The sequence below is a fragment of the Mustelus asterias genome, chromosome 10 (genome assembly GCF_964213995.1).
Source record: "Mustelus asterias chromosome 10, sMusAst1.hap1.1, whole genome shotgun sequence".
Taxonomy (NCBI): domain Eukaryota; kingdom Metazoa; phylum Chordata; class Chondrichthyes; order Carcharhiniformes; family Triakidae; genus Mustelus; species Mustelus asterias.
In genome coordinates this window covers 72,504,316-72,528,315 of record NC_135810.1, presented here as the reverse complement: position 1 = coordinate 72,528,315, position 24,000 = coordinate 72,504,316, and the positions used below count along the sequence as shown (strand labels likewise).

At 42.9% G+C, this 24,000-nt stretch overlaps 1 protein-coding gene across 1 annotated transcript in view; it reads right to left on the bottom strand.

The window, feature by feature from the left end:
* Positions 1-3,095: 3,095 nt before the first annotated feature.
* gab2 (GRB2-associated binding protein 2) overlaps positions 3,096-24,000 on the bottom strand; it is a 324,841-nt gene continuing 303,936 nt past the window's right edge. Inside the window, exons 5-10 of the mRNA XM_078221897.1 lie at positions 20,751-20,845; positions 16,980-17,265; positions 12,428-12,518; positions 6,606-6,708; positions 3,849-3,971; positions 3,096-3,542 (exon numbers count right to left, since the gene is read on the bottom strand). Of these exons, the coding sequence (XP_078078023.1) occupies positions 3,402-3,542; positions 3,849-3,971; positions 6,606-6,708; positions 12,428-12,518; positions 16,980-17,265; positions 20,751-20,845 (839 nt within the window). The 3' untranslated portion in view covers positions 3,096-3,401. The remainder of the gene's footprint in view (positions 3,543-3,848; positions 3,972-6,605; positions 6,709-12,427; positions 12,519-16,979; positions 17,266-20,750; positions 20,846-24,000) is intronic.

Here is a 24,000-nt window from a genome sequence, read left to right as displayed (position 1 = left end):
AAGAAAAATATGCCAGGTTATTGGGAGAGAGCAGTTAGTGGGGTTAATTGGATAGCTCTTTAAGTGCCAGTAAAGGGCTGATGAGCCAAATTCCAATTGTGCTGAGTCCAATTCTATGGTTCTATTTCCTACTCTCAGTTATCCCTTCAATTGAGACAGTGGAACAAACTAGAGTGTATTTCTCCAAGGCTACCTTAAGTGCTATTCCATTATTAAGAGATATTGACCTCTGCAGTGTAGCATTGGTCTTGTTATTTTTCTTCCTAAAGCATTAAAGCCCTCTTCTTTGTAATATGGCCTAGGTGGTGAGGAAAGAGCAGGCCAAAATGAGTTAAAATTGCAATATAACAGTTTAAACTATAAGGCTGAAATTCAAACTGCTCTGATGTTTGAGTCTAACTTTACTGTAAAGAGCTACTGCATCTCCCTGTACATGTTTATCATCATTTTGTTTTATTCTATAATTATTGAAAATATTTAAATGACTGTAAAATATCCTATAACTTCCAGCAGAAAGTTTGTTTTTTAACACAATATTTATTTATCAACCTATGATACTTAAATGATGAAATGTTACTTGAATAATTTGCTGTTAATCTGGACTGAATATAAGTGGAAGTTTCATCAGAATGTGTTATTTGTAACTCAGTGAGATAAGTCAGCTTTTCCGTTTAGAAGGTCCAAGTGGTCAGAACATCTGGTCTGATTTTCTTTTAAGAGGCTTTCAATTTTTGGCTCCAGTGCAAACATTGCTTATAATTTAAACTTATACTTAATGAATGTCATCACCACTGTTAAACAGCTCTGGCCACAAAAAAGCAAGATTTTAATATCTAGTATTGTAATGAAGGAGTGTCATCTCATATAGATGTCTCAATTACTTCAACCAAGAAATGGGAATAAATGTTATGTATTGATTTTGGCAGAGGTGAAAATAGAGCTCCCCAGGATCTGTCCAGAGTCTCAACTTTTCATCTTATTTATTAATGACGTTGATGAAGGAATGGATCAGAATGTGTAAATGGCAGAACATTCTGATCTCTGAATGGGCCGCTATCAGCACCCTTCTTAACCATGCTCATCACCATTTACATTTCCTTTGTCTTTTTGTCTATGACATCTTTCCCAATCTTTCTATCCATTTCCCACCGCTCCCCCCACCTCTCCTCACCACAACGGCATAAATCTCATCCTATTTTCAATTGTCTTCAGCTCTGATGAAGGGTCATCCAGACTCAAGATGTAAACTCTATTCTTTCTCCACAGATGTTGTAAGACCTGCTGAGATTTTTCAGCATTTTCTGTTTTTGTCATTGCGCACCTAGCTAAGTTTGCAGTACTTACCCATTCTTGATCCATTCTGGGATTTAACCATTTACCCTAACAGTCCCCCACTTCTATTTTACATGGAGAATCTCTGGTGGCTACTGGTGAGTTACACAGTGACTGTCTGATCAGAGTCTATCTGCAGGAAGTGTGTGTCTTGCAGTCAATTGAAGATTTGTTTATCTCATGAAAATCTATAGAAATTCTTTGGACTGAATCATTATGATTTAAAGAAATGTTTTTTTTCCAGTTTGTCTCCCCAGTACAAAATGTATTGGAATAAAATAATTCACAAAAATTGTGGTGATGTCATTTGTGACCTTAACCAAAGTGATCATGAGGTTTGACAGAAGGGGATCACACCTGAATTACACAGTTAATTGATTTTAAGTGGATATTTTTTGTGAAAAATGTTTTACATAAAATGTACAGCCAAGAAGCAGGGCATTGGCTTCACAACCCCTATTCCCCATAGCAATGTTCATGCTGCACTCAAGCCTCCTCCCATCTTTCCTTATCTAACTTTATCAGCATAACCCTATACTATTCCCGTCTCTCTCGTTTGCTTTCAATCTTAAAGTATCTTTGTTACTTTTTATGGCACTGGTAACAATATATATATATAGTTATAACTTAACAAACAACATTGCAACACTACCGTTACTTTGCCTCTAGTGACACCACTTGCATGAAAGTAAGTTCACCAGACATAAACAATGGCCGGAATTTTACTGGCACGCCTGCCCCAGAATCAGGGCGGGCGAGGCTCGCAGAACGGCATTCTCTGTTGGCCTGTGGCGGAATCTTACGAGCCTCAGGCGGGTGAGATCGTAAAATAACAGCAAATGTGTCTGTCATTTTATATTAATTCTAAGGATGTCTTTTTATTAGCATGAAAACCTTTCACATGGATTCTTGTATCTCCCATTCAATATGGTGAACAAACATGCATCTTTCAGTGTTTAAGACTAGTGTCATTTACTGCCTAGGTTTTTGTAATGAACTTAAAAGTCTGTTGTGAAGTCGTGATTTTGTTGCCGCTAAGTCCACTCAGTTTTCCAGGAAATCCTGTCATTTACTTTTGAAGATTTTCCTGCATCATATAGGATTTCTGGCATTGTAAATGGAAGGAGCAGTAATCGTCATTTGTGACCGACTTCCTCAGACTCAATAGGGCACGACTCCCTCAGTTGATAGGGATAGGCTTTCAACTTGCCACTGGATGGATCAGTTGAAATCAATGGAGGTGAAAATTGGGCATTTGCTAAACCAGACAGCTGATCTGCAACATCAGTTTTAGGTTTGGGTGGCAATTTGACAATCGAGCCCATATGGTTTGTTTCAGTAATTATCAACGTTGAAATAAATCAATGACACTTCAATTCTGGTTAAATGCACATAATTTACAATATTCTGCTGCTATCTTTAAAATGTATTACAAGTTTCAGGGCATTCTTCAGAAAATGGATATTTACTTGTAGCTGGTGATAGGTTCAGAAACTTTTAAGTAATAGTATGGAAGTAGCTGGTTTTCTCAAAAACCTTGTGTTTAAGGAATCTAACCAGGTAGCCGACAATTTTATTCTTTACTCTTACCATAGTTTGTTTTTAAGCGAAGGACAGATATTGAGATACGGTAATGTTTAAGCACTGTGACATCTCCCTTAGATAATAAAAACAAAAAATGCTGGAAAATCTCAGCAGGTCTGACAACATCTGTGGAGAGAGAATAGGGCCAACAATTTGACTCGAAACATTAACTCTATTCTCTCTCCACAGATGTTGTCAGACCGGCTGAGATTTTCTAGCATTTTCTGTTTTTGTTTCAGATTCTAGCATCCACAGTATTTTGCTTTTGCCTTAGATAATATTTGTGAGCATTTCTGAGAGCGAACCTTTGAAAAATTGCTTTCTGAAATTGCTTTTATCTAAAGATGATGAAAAGCTACCTATAAAATTTGAGGCAATTCAAGAAATACCATCCCTCATTCTGACATGTTGTGTAACAGAAATTCCAGATTTTGTTTTTACAAAACTGTCAATAGTTTGTTTTCTACTGTTTAACATTTATATCACTATTTCAGAGTCTTCAAAGGCTCACTGGATTGTCTTACATCAGTCCACTCTTGCATGGTGTTCTGGAGAGCCTGGGTCCTTTCCTTGTCCACTTGTACATAGTCTACTTTTTCATCTGATGTGACCGAGGATGTGGAAGGCTGAATGTGAAAAGAATATAGAATTGAATGAATTTGAATTGGCTCTATTGTAGACATTTAGAATAGGTTAGTTATTTTATGGTGGCCACCACATCAGTTTTTGTACCCAAGTAGGGAGACTGAACTTTCAGTAAGATTTATGATCTAAACTATTTTAGATCACCGAAATTGCACAAAAGAAAAATTGGCCAGGGAAATGGGAAAAACATTTAATACTTTATACCCAATGTACTTAATCCAGAAAACATTTACTATGTTCACTATACCAAAACAAAACTAGATGATCAGAAATAGACAAAGTTTTACCTTTCGATGAGGACCAGGAGAACTAGGCTGGAAATCCAAAGACAAATAATCAACGCTCCCAGTCTTCCTGGTGACAGGACTGCCAGTCACAGGATTCATTGGAGAGGTAGATATTGGATTCTGCTGTTTTGGGGTAAATCAAATATAATAAATACTTATTTCATACAATGAAAGCAGACTAACGGATTTCAGAGTTAACAAGAATAATCAGAGATTCATATCTCTCCAATAAACTACTGTATAGTTACCTGCTCTACAATTAAACAACTTACCAGGGTACAAGGTCTTGGGTGTAGTCCTATCCTAGAGTGCTGTTTCTGAAGTACTTAAACAAATGGCCCATGCCCTACTGTTATTTTGGCTGCTTTAAATATTTTTGGACAGAATGTCAGATGCCAGTAGCAATGAAAGGACCGCCTTTATAGTCCTGTAATATGGTGCTTGAAAAAAAGATGTGGCATTCAACCTGGGTTCGAATCCTGGCTCGGGTCGCTGTCTGTGTGGAGTTTGCACATTCTCCCTGTGTCTGCATGGGTTTCCTCCGGGTGCTCCGGTTTCCTCCCACAGTCGAAAGATGTGCGGGCTAGGTTGATTGGCCATTCTAAATTGCCCCTTAGTGTCCCGGGATGCATAGGTTAGAGGGGTTAGTGGGTAAATATGTAGGGATATGTGGATAGGGCCTGTGTGGGATTGTGGTTGGTGCAGACTCGATGGGTCGAATGGCCTCTTTCTGCACTGTAGGATTCTATACAAAGCCTCTTTGAATAATGGGCTTTGGAGGCTGATTGAAATAACATGTCTCATTAAGAAGTGGCCCATTCCCCACTTTATAACAGTGGCTATCCTTCAAAAGGTGGCACAATGGTTAGCACTGCTTGGATCACTGTCTGTACAGAGTTTGCACGTTCTGCCCATGTCTCACAGTCCAAAAGACATGCCGATTAGGTGCATTGGCCATGCTAAATTCTCCTTCGGTGAACCTGTACAGGCACTGGAGTACAGCGACTAGGGGAATTTCACAGTCACTTCATTGCAGTGGTAATGTAAGCCTACTTGTGACTAACAAATAAACATTTTAAAAAACTTTATCAGCTGTTAAGCCCTTTGGAATGTCCTGAGGTCATGAAGGACACTGTATAAATGCAGGTCTTTCTTTGCTTTTAGAGTCGATTAAGAGATTTTTGGCAGGCCTCTCATTGAAGCACACATTTGAAATGGATGCTGTGTGTCTGGATCTTGCTCAACATGCCAGTTTGAGCAAATGAAGAATTTTGATGGTAAGTTCATACTCCACCACTTTAAGATACAACAGATACACCAGACACACTGACATAAGACACTGGATAGAATAATTGGAAGATGGCTTGTCACGGTGTTTTGGGCACAGGAGTCCTGTATTATTGGGAGGTTCTTAACAGAAAGTTGAGGCCATTAGTTAGTGCACATTCCCAATGTGTCAGGCATTGCCCAAATACAAAGGCATTCACAGTGTGCATCAAGTGCAGAGTATGGGTGGGATTTTCTGGCCGTGCCCGCCCCAAAATGGGAAAATCCCACCTGAGGCCAACAGACCTTTGCATGCTCCTGTTTACCCCATCTGCTACAATTACCATGACAGGTGGGATGGGAAAATTCCGCACTGTGGGGACGATCCTTGCTGGGAGAATAGTGTGTCTGCCGATTCGTGGGATTCGCGTATGTGCTCTCACCACATGTACATCTCGCGGTGCCGGTTTTCCCACAAATTTTACATTTAGAACTTTTTTGGGAGAGTCACGGCCTATGTCTCAGTTCTTGAATGACAGGTGCTGAAGAAATTGCCCCATTCCTGCCCTTTATGGATGAGAATTTTCATGACATGTTGAGAATTCTAAGAAGTGTGAAAATAAATTAATAACACTTCACCATCAAATTAAAATAACTAGCTCTAACTAGTACCTTAGTTAGGCCACACTTGGAATATGGTGTTCAATTCTGGTCGCCACACTATCAGAAGGACGTGGAGGCTTTGGAGACGGTACAGGAAAGATTTACCAGGATGTTGCCTGGTGTGGAGGCATTAGCTATGAGGAGAGGATGGAGAAACTTGGTTTGTTCTCACTGGTACGACGGAGGTTGAGGGGTGACCTGATAGAGGTCTACAAGATTATGAGAAGCATGGATAGAGTGGATAGTCAGAAGCTTTTTCCCAGGTGGAAGAGTCAATTACTAGGGGGCTAAGGTTTAAGGTGCGAGGGGCAAGGTTTAAAGGAGATGTACGAGGCAGATTTTTTACACAGAGAGTAGTGGGTGTCTGGAACTCGTTGCCGGGGGAGGTAGTAGAAGCGGATACAGTAGTGACTTTTAAGGGGCGTCTTGACAAATACATGAATAGGATGGGAATAGAGGGATATGGTCCTGGAAGGGTTTTAGTTAAGTCGGGCAGCATGGTCGAAGCAGGTTTGGAAGGCTGAAGGGCCTGTTCCTGTGCTGTAATTTTCTTTGTTCTTTGTCCATCATTGGAAATACTTGTATTTTTAAAACAAAATATTTATACACCCCAGCTGATGCACAAGGCATTACCACTATGTGGGGCAGGCTGATTGAGCTAACAGGTCTTTTTAAAATTCATTTTATGGCATATGTCGCTGGCTAGGCCAGCATTTATTATCTGCCTATCATTTTGTATGTTTGTATAATTAGTATTCGGCAGACTACATCCTGCTCCCGTTTTGTTGTTCAATAATGCCAGCTGTACCGTTGTTTTCATCTACTTACCATTGCAACATAGTTTTCTTCACTGTCTCCTGAGTCAGTGCTGGTGACACTCTGTGTTGATAAGGGCCGGGAATTTTGGGAAGAAATGGGGTTTACAGCAGCTCTAGAAGGAATAAAAAGCAATTTTCTTTCAAGGACTAAAACACAAATCAAATAACTTCCTTATTACTGGGACATTAGGTAGCAGGACTAGGATTAAAAAAAAAACACATCTGTCATAACATCAAATGTGACAATATTGTGCCTTTATGAATTGTATTTTTATCATGTTTCTTGTGAGGGATATGTTTAGAATTCAGCTCTGTTTACGCAGTGCCGATTTGTCTTCACCAGGCAGCTCACATGCTGAGAATGCAGGCTAATAATTGATCTTAGCTAATGGGGTATTTATTTTAATCCGAGTTCATTCTTTTTTTCATTTTTGGTTTTTCCCCGGAATTTCAGTTTGGGTTTTGATTAGGTTGAGACAGAGTCATGTGCCAATGCAAGGAGCTAAGCTTGCAGGGAAAAACAAGCAGTTTCTACATGGTCCTAAAGGAAACAAGAGGTGTCTCTCTCTCTCTTGCTCTGGAGGCTGCTGTTTGAGTGTCAGAAGACAGGTGCCTCTTTGTCTCTCTCTCTGTGTCTAGAAATGTTCAAAGGCTCTAAGGCCATTAACAAGTAAAAACATATAAGCCTCTCTTGGTTATTAATTGATTTTCAAGAGGATTTTAAGTCTATAAGAGGAATATTTGTTAAATTGAAACTAATAGAGGTAGGTTAGCAGTTAAGAATTATATCTTGTCATGTTTAAGTATCTTAGTTGGTAAAAAATTAAGCTAATTGATTCGTTATAGTTAAACTGTATTGTTAAAAATAAAGTTTGTTTTGAAAAAAGCTTCCTAGTGTGTGAATATAATTATAACTGGAGTAAATACCTTATTCTCACACGAGTGCAAAAATTAAAAAAAAGTTAGGGCCTACATTAGCTTCCAATATACCTTGGGTTTCTGATCTGGTCCTGAACACAAAGTTGCAGCCTACTGTGTCCCCACCAAATTTCCCACACATTTTTGATTGTGTCCATGCAAACATACAAGACAGAGGGACATACCTCAGAGAGGCAGGAAAAGGTCAGTGAGTGAATCTTGCACAAAAAGATACAGCTTTGTACCCAACATATGCTAAAATTGGCAGCTGATTTTTTTTCATCATGACCTTTCCTTCCACTGAGTTCATGAAACTCAAACTCTTTTCAGATATTTAGGATGGAATTCCCCAGCTGTTCACGTCCCACCACCACAGCTCGTGAGAACAAAGAATTTGGCACTCAGCCAAATCTTCATTCACAGCAGTGGGACCGGAGAATCCCAGCTGTGGGTAAGATTGGAGAATCCGGCCCTTAATTTCCTAATCTCGGTGTCATTTTTACTTGGTTCAAAATCTTGGCAATTCCAAGTCAGTGGAAGATAAAAATTGCAGTGTGTTGTAGAGGTTGTCTGTTGTTTCAGAGGGGTCTGGAGGCTTGTACCAGTTGAACATAAACCATTTACTGGCAGCCATAACTATATACATATTCAAGGTACTGCCATGCATGGTTGCTATCTCCATGCCAGGTCCTTCCAGACTCTGCTCCACAAACAGTCTACTATCATTTCACTCTCCACATCATTACGTGGGTGGTTCTGTTCTCCAGTCCCACATTTACCCTCACCCTGCCAAACACCTCCCCCCACGTTCATACTCAAATATTTTTACAATACAATTTTTACCTGCTATCCCTTCTTCCCCCCTTCAAGTTTCTGAATTTATAAATTCAGATAGTCTGAAGGTGTGAAAATTCTTCTATTTTTCTGTCACATTTGGAGAAATGGTAGTTTCAGTTGTTTTGGGTTGACTTTGTCAGATTGGTATTGAAACTACAGTACTCTGTTTCTGGTACTTGGTTATCTCCATTTGATTTGCTTTTCACACTCCTTCAAATTGTATTTCTCTTTTTCAACAATCCGTCTGCTTAGTTCAGACACCATAGGCCCGATTTCACCATCGTGTTGCGCCCGTTTTCGGGCACAAAAACTTGGTAAAGTTGGGCACCGTGAGAGTAGCGCAATCCGCGCCCGCCTCCGTGCCGGTTCTTCCTTCACCAAGGCCTAAAAATGGCCGCAATCGGGACCATGCACAACAGCCATTTAAATGCATTTGCATGCATTTAAATTGACTTAATGGGCTGCACGCCCAACTTTACTGGCACTTCCCCCTTTACCACCATGTTCGCCCATCCAGAATCGGCGCGAAACAGACATGCTCCATAGAAATTCGATTCGGAGGTAGGTGCCTAGCGTCCGATGGCTCTCTGCTTGAGATCGGTGGTGGCGGGGGGCGGGGGCGGAGGTGGGTCTGCTGCCACTCTGCCTGCGATTGGTGGGGCAGAAGGGAGGTCTGCTGCCACTCTGCCAGAGATCAGTGGAGGGGAAGGGGGGTCCGCTGCCACTCTGCCAGAGATCAGTGGAGGGGAAGGGGGGGCCGCTGCCACTCTGCCAGAGATCAGTGGAGGGGAAGGGGGGGGTCCGCTGCCACTCTGCCAGAGATCAGTGGGGTGGAAGGTGGGTCCGCTGCCACTCTGCCAGAGATCAGTGGAGGGGAAGGGGGGTTTGCTGCCACTCTGCGAGAGATCAGTCGGGAGGGGGGGGAAGAAGGGGCCCACGATCGGTCTGGGTGGTGGGGGGTAAGGGGGTCAGTAATGTTGTGGAGGTGGAGCAATGTCTGTGGGGGCCAGGGGGAGGAATTAGCTGGCCCGGGAAGAGTGTGGCAGGGGTGCAGCATTCTATCCTTTTTTCCTGCGCATGCACAGTTGGAGGTGCCGATCGAAGCTGCAGGGTTTCAGGTGCATTAAGCCCCGCCCCACAGGCTTCTGCAGTGTGATTCAGAATCGCTGATATTTTTGCAGACAGAGTGCCTGAGAATGGGTCTAAAAGTCGGATCTGAAACACTCCCAGTTTCAAGTCCACCTAGCACTTAGAATCAAAATGGTAAAATAGGGCCCCATGGGTGAGATTTTCCAGCCATGCTCAACCCAAGACCGGAAAATCTAGCCCGAGGTCAACAGACCTTTACATGTTCCTCTCCTGCCTGCTACGATTCCTGTGGCGGGTGGGACAGGAAAATTCTACTCCCTGGGTTAGTCCTGTGTCTTCCAATGGGAATGTGTGCTCCACTCCATTCATTCCTAGAATGGACTCGGATTTTCTTTTTCCATGGGGTCTGCCATGTTTTTTTCAGACACCGATGTTTCAAAAACACTTGTTTCACACTTTCAGACATTGCACTTTCAACAGTTCAATAATTCTCAGCACATTTGAGGCATCCTGTGCATTTTATTCTACTTCCTTGAGCTTTAACATAGGATTTGCAGTTTCCAATCTCATTTCTATCTTTTCTTTCTCTGTCTGCAGAAGAACTTGGCCCTGTCCTTCATTTTGGTTTGACTGTTGGCCAGATCTATCTTCGGCAAAGTCTTAACTTGTTTCTGTTCTGTAATTTTGCTACTCATGGCTGCATTATCCACTTGCAGTTTGGCTTTTCCTTTCAATGGCTCCTCTTTTCCATTCAACTGGTTTAGATCATAGAATCATAGATCATAGAATCCTACAGTGCAGAAGGAGGCCATTCGGCCATTGAGTCTGCACTGACCACATTCCCACCCAGGACTTATCCCCATAACCCCATACATTTACCCTAGCTAGTCCCTCTGACATTAAGGGACAATTTTTGCATGGCCAATTCACCTAACCCGCACATCTTTAGAGTGTGGGAGGAAACTGGAGCACCTGGAGGAAACCCATGCAGACATGGGGAGAACATGCAAACTCCGCACAGATAGTCACCCAAGCTGGGAATCGAATGCGGGTCCCTGGCGCTGTGAGGCAGCTGTGCTAACCACTGTGCCACCGCACTGCCCACCATTGTGCCACCGTGCCTTTCAGAACAAACAAAGAACAAAGAACAATACAGCACAGGAACAGGCCCTTCGGCCCTCCAAGCCCGCGCCGCTCCCCGGTCCAGGATTGAATCCTGAATCCAGGATCCCCGCCCAATTTTCCAGCCTATCTACATACCAATATCCTATCCACCGAGCTGTCCCTCACAGCTACGATGCTTTGTTCATCACAACCTATTAACTCACCCCCACCCCCCCATTCCAGACCATGTGATCTCCAGGGAGTGGCGAAAACCCAGAGTGAAAACCCCAGGGCCAATATGGGGAAAAAAAATCTGGGAAATTCCTCTCCGACCCCCTGAGGCGGGTCTAGATATAGCTGTCTAGATAAGTCTTAAACGTTCCCAGTGTGTCCGCCTCCACCACCTTGCCCGGCAACACATTCAGTCTCTATCTTGTACCTCTTGGCTTCTCCTGGAATATATCACATTGCTGAGTCTTCTCTGCCAACTGGTTTTTCAGTTTCCAGAGTAAAATTAAATTCATTGTGCTTCTCTTTGTAATTTTCCAGAGGAACAAACTTTGACCCGAGGGATCCTTGTAACATGTGAAGATCCTTCAACAGGGTTTCCTTTTCCTTGTGAAGCTCAGTTGCTTTGTCATGAGTTTTCTTATAATTCAGAGTCTCCTCAGGTTTCTTCCACTGTTCTTCCATCCTGCTGTTCGTGACAGTCTACGTTTTTTTATGCTGCTGAAAGTTGCAAACTCCTTCTGCGTTTGTTCTTGAAGAACAATCAGCTGTTCTTTCAACTGTTTATTTCCCTTTTGACCTCTTGCCAACTCATGCTCTGCTTCACTGCATTGTTTTGTTGCTACTGATAGCTCCAATGCTGTGCTTGCTGAAGTAGTATTCAGCATCTTTGTTTTTAGCTCCTCGTGTTTCTCCAGGGCTACTTATTGATTCTTCAAAAAGAGTCAATTAGAGCAATGACTTCTTTGAGCACCTTTATGGCTGCTATTTTGCTTGGTTTTAATTCTGGTCGAGTTCTTTCAACTCTGCTCTGATATAAACATTGTGGCCAGGATTCTCCCCAAAAAATGAAGTGCTCAATCGGCGGGAAAATGGGAGAATTTCCTGCCCATTTTCTGGGCGTACTTACCTGAACGAATCTCCAGCACTATGTGCATCACAGAATTCCTTGGAGAGATTCACACTGTAAAGTGGTGGTGGGAGGGTGGGGGGGCGGGGCGCCTCTTTCTGCCCAGGAAACTGGCAGCATAGTGCTCAGTGGGCCACTGCACATGTGCTGATCTGTCAGTCAGGAGATCGGCGCACGCGCAGTGGCCACCCCATCGCCATCCTCCTGTTTGTTCCAAACCCCCACCCTGATCGCTCGCCTCCCCCTCCCGATTGCTGGCTTCCTGACAGCCCCGTGATCTCTGGCCTATCAGAGCCTCCCTGGGCCAGCCCGATCTGCTCCCCTCCCCTGATGACCAGCCCCAACCCCCCCGCCCTCCCCTGATGGCCAGCCTCGACACCCCCTCACCCCTGATGACCAGTTTCGATCGCCCTCCTCCCTCCCTCTCCCACCAATCCCAGTGCATCCCTCCTCCCCCCCCCGCCCCCCCCCCCACCCCCATATGCCCTGCCCATCTCTGGCCCTGCCCCTTGGCACTGCCCAGTGGACTTAACCTAAACTGATTGGATAGTTTTAATTTTCTATCCATGGCTGTTTTTTTATAAAAAGGTGAGTGAGTACCTCTTAATTTCTTTTCAAAATGGCTCCACAGCTGCTGTTTTCACGACAAGCCCATTTTGTGCGGCTAACCAAGGCCAATTTCACTTCCTAGGAGTTTGTTTTGTAAGTTATTGCTAATGGATTTTTTTTAAAACGAAGACACTTACACGGGTCTGGACCAGGATCTGGTAATGGGGGACTTGAAGGGAAGCTCATCAATGAATGTGTGGTTTCTTATTTCCACAGGTCCTGCTTTGGCTGAAATATAAACCACAATTATACAACTGCTGAGTGTAACGTACTTAATCAAAGTTTCAAAATGGCTAACTTTCTTTCTAAATGAAATGTCCTGCAGAAAATGTTGAAATTATTACAATCTCGGGTCCATTATCTGGGCTATAATCGGTGGTGGACTGAATGAGGGCTGGGGAGACCCAAGGTTTACCCAAAGTTAATGCTGTGGCCTGATTTCTGTTTCCTGCACGAGCTGCCAGTGTTTGCTATGCGCCCACTCACAGGGAGCTGGAGAAGCTGCAGTGGCCAAGTGGTAAATTCCCAGATGGGGATTAGAGTGGCAAGGTGAGGATGTTGGATGTCCAAATCATGTGAAGATTGTGCAGTTGGGGAAATACCCCCATTTCTCTTGGCTCCATGGGATAATTTGCAATTTAAAAATGACCAAACTTTTCTTTTGGTGACAATTTCTGATGAGGCACCACTGATCAGAATTGAAGAATTGGCTGGAGCGGACTCCACATTCTTTTTATGCTCAGCCAAAACTTATTTCTGCAAAGACCCTAAAAATAGTGTTAGGTTGCCTCAGTTTACATATAAGGAGCCTGATGTTTCTCTTGGGCAGTTTTCTGAGATAGCTTCAAGACTACTTTTACCAGTATGGTGGCACCCATACCACAGGCACAGTTCTTAAATGATTTGCAGTTTTTTAAATGACCCTTGAAGCTGCTGCTACTGCCTTTCGCCACTCATCTCTGACCCCTCACCTGCAGCAAGGATTCAGAAGAGAGAAGCGGCATTTTTAAAATAAACACGGTATTATAACTCAGGCTGGGCACTTCTGCACCATCAGAACTCGCATTTTCATAAACCCAGAATTCTGACTTAAAATTGAATCTGGATCTTGAGTGGGAGCACAGATTCAGGAGGGAAAGCGGTGGGTAGACGAATCAGGGACTGGAAGGCATGGCGAGAGCAAGGATTGATGAGAGGGGGAGTCAGGGAGCGGGAGAGGCCGCAAGTCAGAGAATCAGGGAATGGGAGAGGCCAAAGGTTGGATGGTCATCAAGAGGAAGGGACAATAGTAACCAGGGGGATCAGAGAATGGGATGTGTGGCGAGCAGAATGTTCAGGAAGCAGGATCAGCGGTGAGCAGGAGGTACTGTTAGTATGTAGTTACCATATTTCTAATTTATTTGAATAGTTATTTCATTTAGCAATGTAAAGTATTTCAACTTATAGGGTATAACGTTTTGATGCTTTTCTTTGCCTGATGGGGAAGGTCCTACAGAATCCAACTACAACTTTACATTGGTTTTAATGGGAAAATGTGATTCACATAAAGCCATTTCAAAGTCATGTATTTGAGGAACACAGCTGCAACTTTAAGTGAGGACTTGGTGTGTTAAGGGAATATCACGCCAAGTCAAAGTCCTACAATTGATTATTTAACGTTATGACACGTTTGCGGCTACATCAGCACCACCATAACTGAGCTGTTTAAGAATGTCATCACTGTTTCAGGCAACAAAATGTGAGCAGTAAATTGGAACATTGCCAATGACAGCCATTTCCTGATAACCATTTTCTTTTTAAAGTAATCTTCTGTCACTCGCAACAAATCTGTATTGTATCCAGATCAATAACTGTACAAGTTAGAATAATGGTTTATGATTTGTTTTGAACCTGATACCAGCACAAATCCAAAAGCAAAGCACTCCAGATGCTGGAAATGTGAAATACTCAGCAGTTCTGGCAGCATCTGCGGAGAGAGAAACCGAGTTAATATTTCAGGTCGAGGCCTTTCATCAGAAATCAACCCATTGCCCACCTACCATCTCGGCATCCTTCCTGAGCAAGATCTAATGGCAGGCACCCTTTGGACCAAGGAATGGAAAACACAGGAAGTCACTAACAAGTTAACTGTGACAAACCCCATCTGTTGAAATGTCAGGCTTTGAGCTGCCTCAGCGAGAGTGGTCCTTGCTAAATGGGTTCAGGGCAGGCCAGGGCCCCTGAGCAGCCAAACTCTGCCTCAGTACACAAACACCTTGTGCACATGTGGAAAGTCACAAGAATGTTGCACATTACCAATGAGCGTCCCCTCTATATACAGACTGAGGGCCCGATTTTATCAATCGGAGCCTAAGGGTGGGATCCGGGCGTAATACGGATCGGAGCCTGGAAACCTCTTTGCAGTGCCTTCATACGCGTTTTGCCGGCTCCGGCCCGATGCGCGCTGTCGGCGGTGCTTGGCGCTGGCGGAACAATCTGAGTTGTGAACTGCGCATGCGCAGTTCGAAAAAAATCCGAAGCAGCGCGCCAGGGCGCGAAATACAAAACAGCAGAGAGAGCCGGGGGGGGGGGGGGGGGGGGGGGGGGAGAGAGCGGGACAGATGGATTTGGGAGAATCTTGCAAACTGCAAATAATGTAGCATCCTCTTTGTGTTGCCTAATTATCTATGGGAAAGGTAATTAAACTACAGTGTCCTAGTGGGCAAGTAGTGACCTGTATAATACATTTGTGATCTGTAACTGATTTGTTGATGCTCAAATGTTCAGAGTCCTGTGGTGAACCTGGAAGAATTGTCCCCGTGGTGGAACTTGGTTGGAAATAAAATTCAAGGAGGTTACTACATCTGGGAAACCAACCATACTGAAAAGAAGCTTGTATTGGCAACTCTTCTCTCACATGCCATGGCAGATGTGCCCCTACTTATGAATGTGACTTGCATGGGCAACTTTGAGTGCAGCTACTCTGCCTCTGGAGCAGCCTCGGATCCTTTGTCATCTTGTTTTCATCTGAACATTGCACAGAATTAGAGGAATCACCTTTGGAAGATAATGTCAAAGTTATAATCGCAGGGACTAAAAACCTGACAGTCACAAATCTGGGATAATATTCCATAAGTAGTCTCACAACACCAGGTTAAAGTCCAACAGGTTTATTTGGTAGCAAATACCATAAGCTTTCGGAGCGCTGCCCCTTCGTCAGATGGAGATGGAGTGACGAAGGGGCAGCGCTCCGAAAGCTTATGGTATTTGCTACCAAATAAACCTGTTGGACTTTAACCTGGTGTTGTGAGACTTCTTACTGTGCTTACCCCAGTCCAACGCCGGCATCTCCACATCATAATATTCCAGAACATGGATGGGGGGGGGATATACATTTTGAAATATTATCCCAGATTTTTGACTGTCAGGTTTTTAGTCCCTGCAATTATAACTTTGACATTATCTTCCAAAGGGGATTCCTCTAATTCTGTGCAATGTTCAGATGAAAACAAGGTGACAAAGGATCCAAGGCTGCTCCAGAGGCAGAGTCGCTGCACCCAATGTTGCCCATGCAAATCACATTCATAAGTAGGGGCACATCTGCCATGGAATGTGAGAGAAGAGTTGCCAATACAAACTTCTTTTCACTATGGTTGGTTTCCCAGATGTAGTAATCTCCTTGAATCTTATTTCCAACCAAGTTCCACCACGGGGACAATTCTGCCCAAGTTCACCACAGGGCTCTGAACATTTGAGCATCAACAATCCAGTTACAGACCCCCCATGCCCCCCAGTCCCCCCAGCCACATGCAGCACACAGTCACAGCCCCCCCAGTCCCCCCAGCCCCGCCAGCCACATGCTGCACATAGTCACAGCCCCTGGTAACATTGGTAGGTTGCAGCAGTGCTATCTGCACTGCGTGCACAACTTCAGCCTGAAGTGAGCTGCAGTGCTAGGATCCAGCTGCACTGCAGGACCCGAAGTCCGTGCTGCCACACGGACATCGGAGTTTATGCACAGCAATAGCCCCCCCTCCCCCGCCACACACTCGCAGAGACGCCACGGACCCAGGACAGCAGAATGGCCGCGACTCAAGACACACGTAAGTACCGGGGAGCCTCCGAACGCAACGCGCCTACCTCCTTGCCAACCCTCACTGAGGAAGCGCCGGCTTCCGACTTTTATTTACCAGGTCGTTAAAAACGCGGACGTGGATTGGGCCGCACGGTGGTAAAGTGGGATTTGGTGGTAGAGTTGGGCGCCCGATCTGGGCACGGGCCGGGCCCGTGCCCGAATCGGGTGTTGGTAAAGCCGCACTCTGCTAGGAATTGGGTGTGCACCGTGTTAAAGGCCCGACGCCCAACTTTACCGCGATTTCGCACCCGAAAATGGGTGCGAAGTTTTGGTAAAATCAGGCCCTGAGTGGCAGACTATCTTAACCTCAGTAAATGAGGTGGCTTGTAGCTTAGCTTTGGGGATTTGCATTCTCTAAATAAATAATCAGACCTTTCATCATGTGTTCTGACAAAAGGCCACTACCTGGAATGTTAACTCTGTTTCTTTCTCCACAGATGCTGCCAGACGTGCCGCATATTTCTAGCAGTTTTTAATGTAACTATAACAGCACGTGTTGAAATAATGTATTTGTACACCTGTTGCAAAAGCCATATACTTTCCAGATAAATGTAAGTGAAACTGACAAAACTCACATTTTCTGTCTGGTTTGAGATTACGGTTCACTGGAGGTGGCAGCAAATCTCCAGTGAAGCTGGGTTTATGGCAGAGAGAGGCTGTGCTTCCTTTCCGGGTGGGGAATGTAGCAGAGGAGAATCCAGGGAAGTCAAAGTGGTGCGGACCAGGACTCATGGGCATGTAGACGTCTTGACTGCTCACTACAGTGGTCTTAACAAATGAAGACAAAGAACCTGGGTTCATTGGCACATAATTGTCTTCGGATTCCACGCTTTCTGAACGAGATGTTCTGCATTTTGTTCTCTGTGAAAACATAATTTATTTTCAATTTTTCCTCAAACCAGAACTAAAAAATTTTGAATGTGTCCTATATATCTTTGATGTTTAGACTTCTCCCTTTGGAAAACTAGTGGATGAAAATAATCAATCTTTAATTTCTTATAACATCAAAATTGCCTTGGTTTAAAAGAGATATCACAAAATTGACAGGTTGATAAATTGTAGGTGCAAAGTGGCAATAGATAAGCAAACTTTCTGATGTTCCTACATATGCTCAAAATATTTAAATATGATTCATCTATGTTAACACCCAAAAAGCTGACTACTTCAAAAACAATACATGATGTAAGGAGGGTGGAGCTAGTGGTTTGTGTACACAAATCTTTGAAGGTGGCAGGACAATTTGAGAAGGTTATTTAAAAAGCACAAGAGATCTTCAGCTTTATAAATAGAGGCAGAAAAAAAGCAAAGACATTATGTTAAACAGTTGGTTCGGCCTCAGCTGCACTATGGTGTCCAGTGCTGGGCAGCATATTTTAGGAAGAATGTTGGCCTCCCATTCTTCACTCACCGTAAGCTCATCCAAACCTGTGTCACCCATATCCAAAACACACCAAGTCCCTTATGTCCATTATTCCTATCCTGAGTGACATTCATTGATTACTAGATTTTCAGTACCTCAAATTTAAAGTCATCCTTGTGCTTAGATTCCTGTATAGTCTTGCACCTCTACGGGTGAGATTCTCTGATCTCATCCGGGGCTGGCCCACTGCAAGTGAGAATGGAGAATTTGCTGTCCAGCCAAAATTCCATTCACTGCTGCGGCACTGGAGAATCTCAGCTGTGGACGAGGTTGGAGGTTTTCGGCATATATCTTTTTCATCTTCTCCAGCCTTACAACCTCCTCCCCAAACTCACGCATACATCTGACTTCAATGTCTTGAGTATTCCTCATACACTTCCCTCCACTATTTCTTGCTCTGCTTTCAAACACTGAGACTCCACACACTCATCAACTTCGTTAATCTTTGCGCCTCTCCAATTCTCTCTCCTTGTTCTGTCCCTCCTTAAAATTATTTCTTTGATAAAGCCTTTGGTTACCCCATCTGATCTTATCTTGATGCTTATTTGCACCCTCGTGAAATGGCAAGAAACATTTTTCTCTGTTAATGGTGCTAGATAAATGAAAATAATTTCTTGGCAGTGGTGTTGAACATTGATGTTAATAACTAATACGAATTGCAGAATCCAATAATAGTTAAAGAGTTCCAGTATTTTACTTATTATTTGCTGCTCGAGGGTCATTTCCTAACACAATGAAATTGGGGCTGGACTAGGCCTTTCAATCCGCTCTTTCATTCACAACTATCATGGCTGATCTTCTACTTCAACTCCATATCTTGCCCTATTCCATATCCCTTGAATCCTTTAACCCACCTAATGTAGCTCTTTCCATCTTCCTTTTCTTGAGTCAAGAATCATGCCCTCCTGTTCACTGCATCTCATGTAACCAGGAATTGTACTTTTGCAACATCACCCAAGTGACTGGCAGATGTAGCAACAGCAAGTTTCAAACACTGGGGAGGGAATGTCCACCTAATTGAACGATTTAATTAATTTTATCATAAAGCAATAACAAGTGGCACTGAATCCATTAATTAATGTTACATTGAATGTAAAGAACAGTAGCACATAGATGGACAAGGAACAAATATTGAGTGGAACTTCGACGTAAGCAGCAGAAAAAAATGGGATATGGTAACGAGGGTTGGAGAGAATCATAGAATCCTACAGTACAGAAGGCGGCCATTCGGCCCATTGAGTCTGCACCGACTACAATCCCACCCAGGCCCTATCCCTATAACCCCACACATTTACCCTTGCTAGTCCCTCGACACTAAAGGGCAATTTAGCATGGCCAATCCATCTAACCCGCACATCTTTGGATTGTGGGAGGAAACTGGAGTACCCAGAGGAAACCCATGCAGAATGTGCAAACTCCAAACAGACAGTGACCCAAGTCAGGAATTGAAACCGGGTCCCTGGCGCTGTTAAGCAGCAGTGCTAAACCACTGTGCCGCCCCTTACAGACATGACTTGACCAGATAATATCAGGAAGCAGAAAGATTGAGAAGAAACTGAGGAGGTGAAAGACAGCAAGCTTGCTGATATTGCTATATAAAAGTATAGCAAACTCAAACGACATTTAATTGTTTGCTAATTTGACAAATTAATTTGTTCATTTATCTTGAATAGTTCACTATTTCTATTAGAAAAAATAATACAACGTTGCTTCAAAAAAGGTGTTGGCACATATTGCAGTTTTGATTGTTTAGCATTTCTCGTTTCTTATATAACACACAGGCAGGTTTATATCAGGACGAGCTGTATCAATGGGCTCGATCAAGTTGGAAAAATGATGGAAGTGCAATTTACTAAACTTTGTTTGTGGATCAAGGAAATTACAGCAGAATACAAAAACATCATCCTCAATTGTAACATCCTACTTGATTGTTATGTTTTTGAACCCTGTCTTTAACTTAATGTAAAATGGAGAGGGTTGTGTGACCTGTTCCGAAGTCTGCTTGAAAACAGGGCTGGGATGGTAAAAGATCAAAGGGTAGGCCCAATTTTATTACTGATCAACTATGTTAGGTGTTCATGGTTGGAGATGATGGCAGCAATCTCTTAGTTCACAATGGATAGACTCTGAATCTCCCAAAGCCCCAGAAAAGTATTAAAATGATCAGGTTATAAATGGCTGTGCTGCAACTTCATTAACTTCTAAGATGAAAGACCATTGGAGTCAAAAATAGATAATCAGCAGAAGTCGTCATTTTTGAGATCAGGTTACAAATTTCCTTGCACGTCAATGAATATCACGGACAGACAGCAGTTTTATTTGGTCAGTAGAGATAAGAATCTGCTTGGTTTTGTCACCTACCACAGCCAACTGCAGGCAGGATACAGTCTCTAATCAAAGAGCCATCAGAATATTCCAGATTTGTCCTGGCATGACCAGAGGGGAAGAATCATCGATTTAAGAAACTCTCTGAAAATTAAGTGAGATACCTGGAGGCGGTCACTTGAAGTTACTACTCAGCGAAATGGGGGAAACATGAATCTATTGAAAGCTAGGAGCAACTGTGGACTGTTTGCTATAAGGACTGTAATTCCATGGAGAGTGCAATGTGATAGAAGTTTATCAGATGAACATACTATTCTATCGTTTAAGGTATAAGTTGCGTACCAAGATAGTGTTCAGTTAATAGTAATTTTAATAATTTGTTACAGTAAACACCTTAAAACACGAACTCTTATTGTGTCATCCTTTTCAGTTATTAATTGGAAGTTTGAGTTTCTTTTAAAACATCATCAGTCACTGTGGGGATCATAACAAGGTAATACAAAGTTTGCCAAAGATACAGAGAGATTCAAGATACCAGTGTATTATTATTAATATAATGAGCCATTCAATTGTAAAAATGCTATTTCTTTATGTGTCTTACCAAGTAAGAGCTGAATCCATCATTAACAGATTCCATGGAGTGGCCTTCGTTTTTTGCAGCATGACACGGATAATCATATGTTTCACATGAAGAAGCTGGTTGGAAGAGAGTTTACACATGACTAAATTACCAGAGAAATAAGATTGTGTTATTATTCCTTTGAACACGATAATTCAGCTTTTCTTTATAAAGATCCATCTAAGGTTGAATGTTCTGATGTCCTGGCAAGAACCCACAATCACCAACAGCACAAATTGGAAAAATCAAGTGCACACTGGAAAGTCAAGTCCAACCATAGGTAGCAAAATGCTGAGCAGTGCAAACCTAAATTTCTGATATTTTCTGCAGACAGGTGAGACCCAGATTACTATCACATTGTAAAACATACATTCAAACTTGAAACAGGATTTTTGACATTAAATCACAAGAAATAAGTTATATAAAGTATGTAATTAAATAGCAAGGCATTTGTACAGCTCTATTTTTGCTTGCTAATTGAGTCACAAATAAATCCTGACACAAATGAAAAATGATGCCAAAATGATGCCATACACCGGGACTTTCCTCAGGGGTCCTGCTGATCTGCAATTGAATCAAACGTCTGCAGGGAGCTTGATAAAACAGTCTATCTAGGGTTTCTGCTGATTGCCTGTTTCTGTTGCAGAACTGAGAGATTACTCCACTCAGGACATTTCCAATGTTATTGTATAATACCTGTCTCTCTAGTGCTGACTTTCAAATTGGTTTGGCACTGGTATCAGTACAGTGTAAATGGCAGCCCATTTTCTTTGTTGCTCTGTTTTTCTTCCTTGCAGGTTTTTCCAGACTATGTTCCTGCTGGGACCATGAAGGCAATGCAATAACCTGCTTGCAAGTTACAACCAATGCCACTCTAACCTGGTCACCCACAGTGATGTGAGTGACGTGACAGAGATATATGCCTCAGGAAGGCACTGACCTTACATGGTAATTTCCCAAAGATGTAAAGCAGAGGTCAGGAACTTAGTGATTTGATCTTAAACCAGAATCTTTGCATTCTGTATTTCTGTGCACTGGAGCATGATAACAGCCGTTATATTACTGTTTGTTTACAAGAGTGGATAGTGTCATATCATCATCACACTGCTGTCTACCCAATGTAGCTGAACAGCTGGACTTTGAACTCTGGAATGTGAAAAACTATTGATACTGTAGACTTCAGTCTAATCTCTGCAGCACTTATATAATCCATTGTTAAGTCAAAGACAGAAAATGCTGAAACACTCATAAAACAATGTTACGACAAAGATTTTTACCTAAATTGCATTCTCTCTAGATGCAGGCTCAAGGGGCCAGATGGTATACTCCTGCTCTTAGTTCTTATGTTCCTAATCTGCTGAGTGTTTCCAGCATTTCCTCGATTTCCAGTGTTTAAAACTTTTGCTTTTTGTTCATTTTAAAGTCAAGGTGGGATGTGGTAGATTTGTGGGCTACTCCAGGGATGTCACTGTGAAACAGTGTAGATATAGAACCTCAGTCCAGGAGATGCCAGTCAGGAGCTACCTGGCTACTTGGAGTATTTACAAACATATGAATTAGGGGTAGGAGTACACTACTCAATCCCTCGAGACTGTTCAGCCATTCAATATCATGACTGATCTGATTGTAACTTCAACCCCACATTCCTGCCTACATCTGATAACCTTTCACCATCCCCCCCATTAATCATAAATCTATCTAGCTCTGCCTTAAAAAGTCAGAGGCTCTGCTTCTACTGTCTTTTGAGGAAGAGAGTTCTAGAGACGCACAACCCTCACCGAAAACATTTCTCCTCATCTCTGTCTTAAATGTTATTTTTAAACAGTGATTTCTAGATTCTCCAATAAGAAGAAACATCCTCTCCACATCCATCCTGTCAAAACCTCAGGATCTTAAATGCTTTGACTAACTTTTCTCTTAATTTTCTAAGCTCTTGATACAAATTTAACTCTCCAACCTTTTCTCATAAGACAACCCACTCATTCCGATATTAGTCTGGTAAACCTTCTCTGAGCTGCTTCTAATACACTTACATCTTTCCTAAAATAAGGAGACCAATACAGCACACAATTCTCCAGATGCGGTCTCATCAATGCCCTGTACAACTGAAGGATAACATTCCTACTTTTGAAATCAATTCCTCTCACAACAAACAATAACATTCTATTTGTTTTCCTAATTACTTGCAGCATCTACTTACTGGCCTTTTGAGATTCATACACTTGGACATCCAGCTTCGTATGCACCTCAGAGTTCTGCATTTCTCACCATTTGGATAAGCTTTTTTATGCTTCCTGCCAAAATGGACAATTTCACTTTTGCTCTTATTATACCCCATTTGCGAGATTTTTTGCCTATTCACATTACGTATGTTCCTGTGTAACCTCCTTGCATTGTATTCACAATTTACTTTCCTACCTATCTATGTATCGTCAGCAAATTTAGCAACCATAGCTTCAGACAAAGAACAAAAGAACAAAGAACAGTACAGCACAGGAAACAGGCCCTTCGGCCCTCCAAGCCTGTGCTGCTCCTTGGTCCAACTAGACCAATCGTTTGTATCCCTCCATTCCCAGGCTGCTCATGTGACTATCCAGGTAAGTCTTAAACGATGTCAGCGTGTCTGCCTCCACCGCCCTACTTGGCAGCGCATTCCAGGCCCCCACCAGCCTCTGTGTAAAAAACATCCCTCTAATATCTGAGTTATACTTTGCCCCTCTCACCTTGAGCCTGTGACCCCTCGTGATCGTCACTTCTGATCTGGGAAAAAGCTTCCCACTGTTCACCCTATCTATTCCCTTCATAATCTTGTACACCTCTATTAGATCTCCCCTCATTCTCCGTCTTTCCAGGGAGAACAACCCCAGTTTACCCAATCTCTCCTCATAGCTAAGACCCTCCATACCAGGCAACATCCTGGTAAACCTTCTTTGCACTCTCTCTAACGCCTCCACGTCCTTCTGGTAGTGCGGCGACCAGAACTGGACACAGTACTCCAAATGTGGCCTAACCAGCGTTCTATACAGCTGCATCATCAGACTCCAGCTTTTATACTCTATACCCCGTCCTATAAAGGCAAGCATACCATATGCCTTCTTCACCACCTTCTCCACCTGTGTTGCCACCTTCAAGGATTTGTGGACTTGCACGCCTAGGTCCCTCTGTGTTTCTATACTCTTGATGGCTCTGCCTTTTTGTTGTATAACTCCTCCCTACATTATTTCTTCCAAAA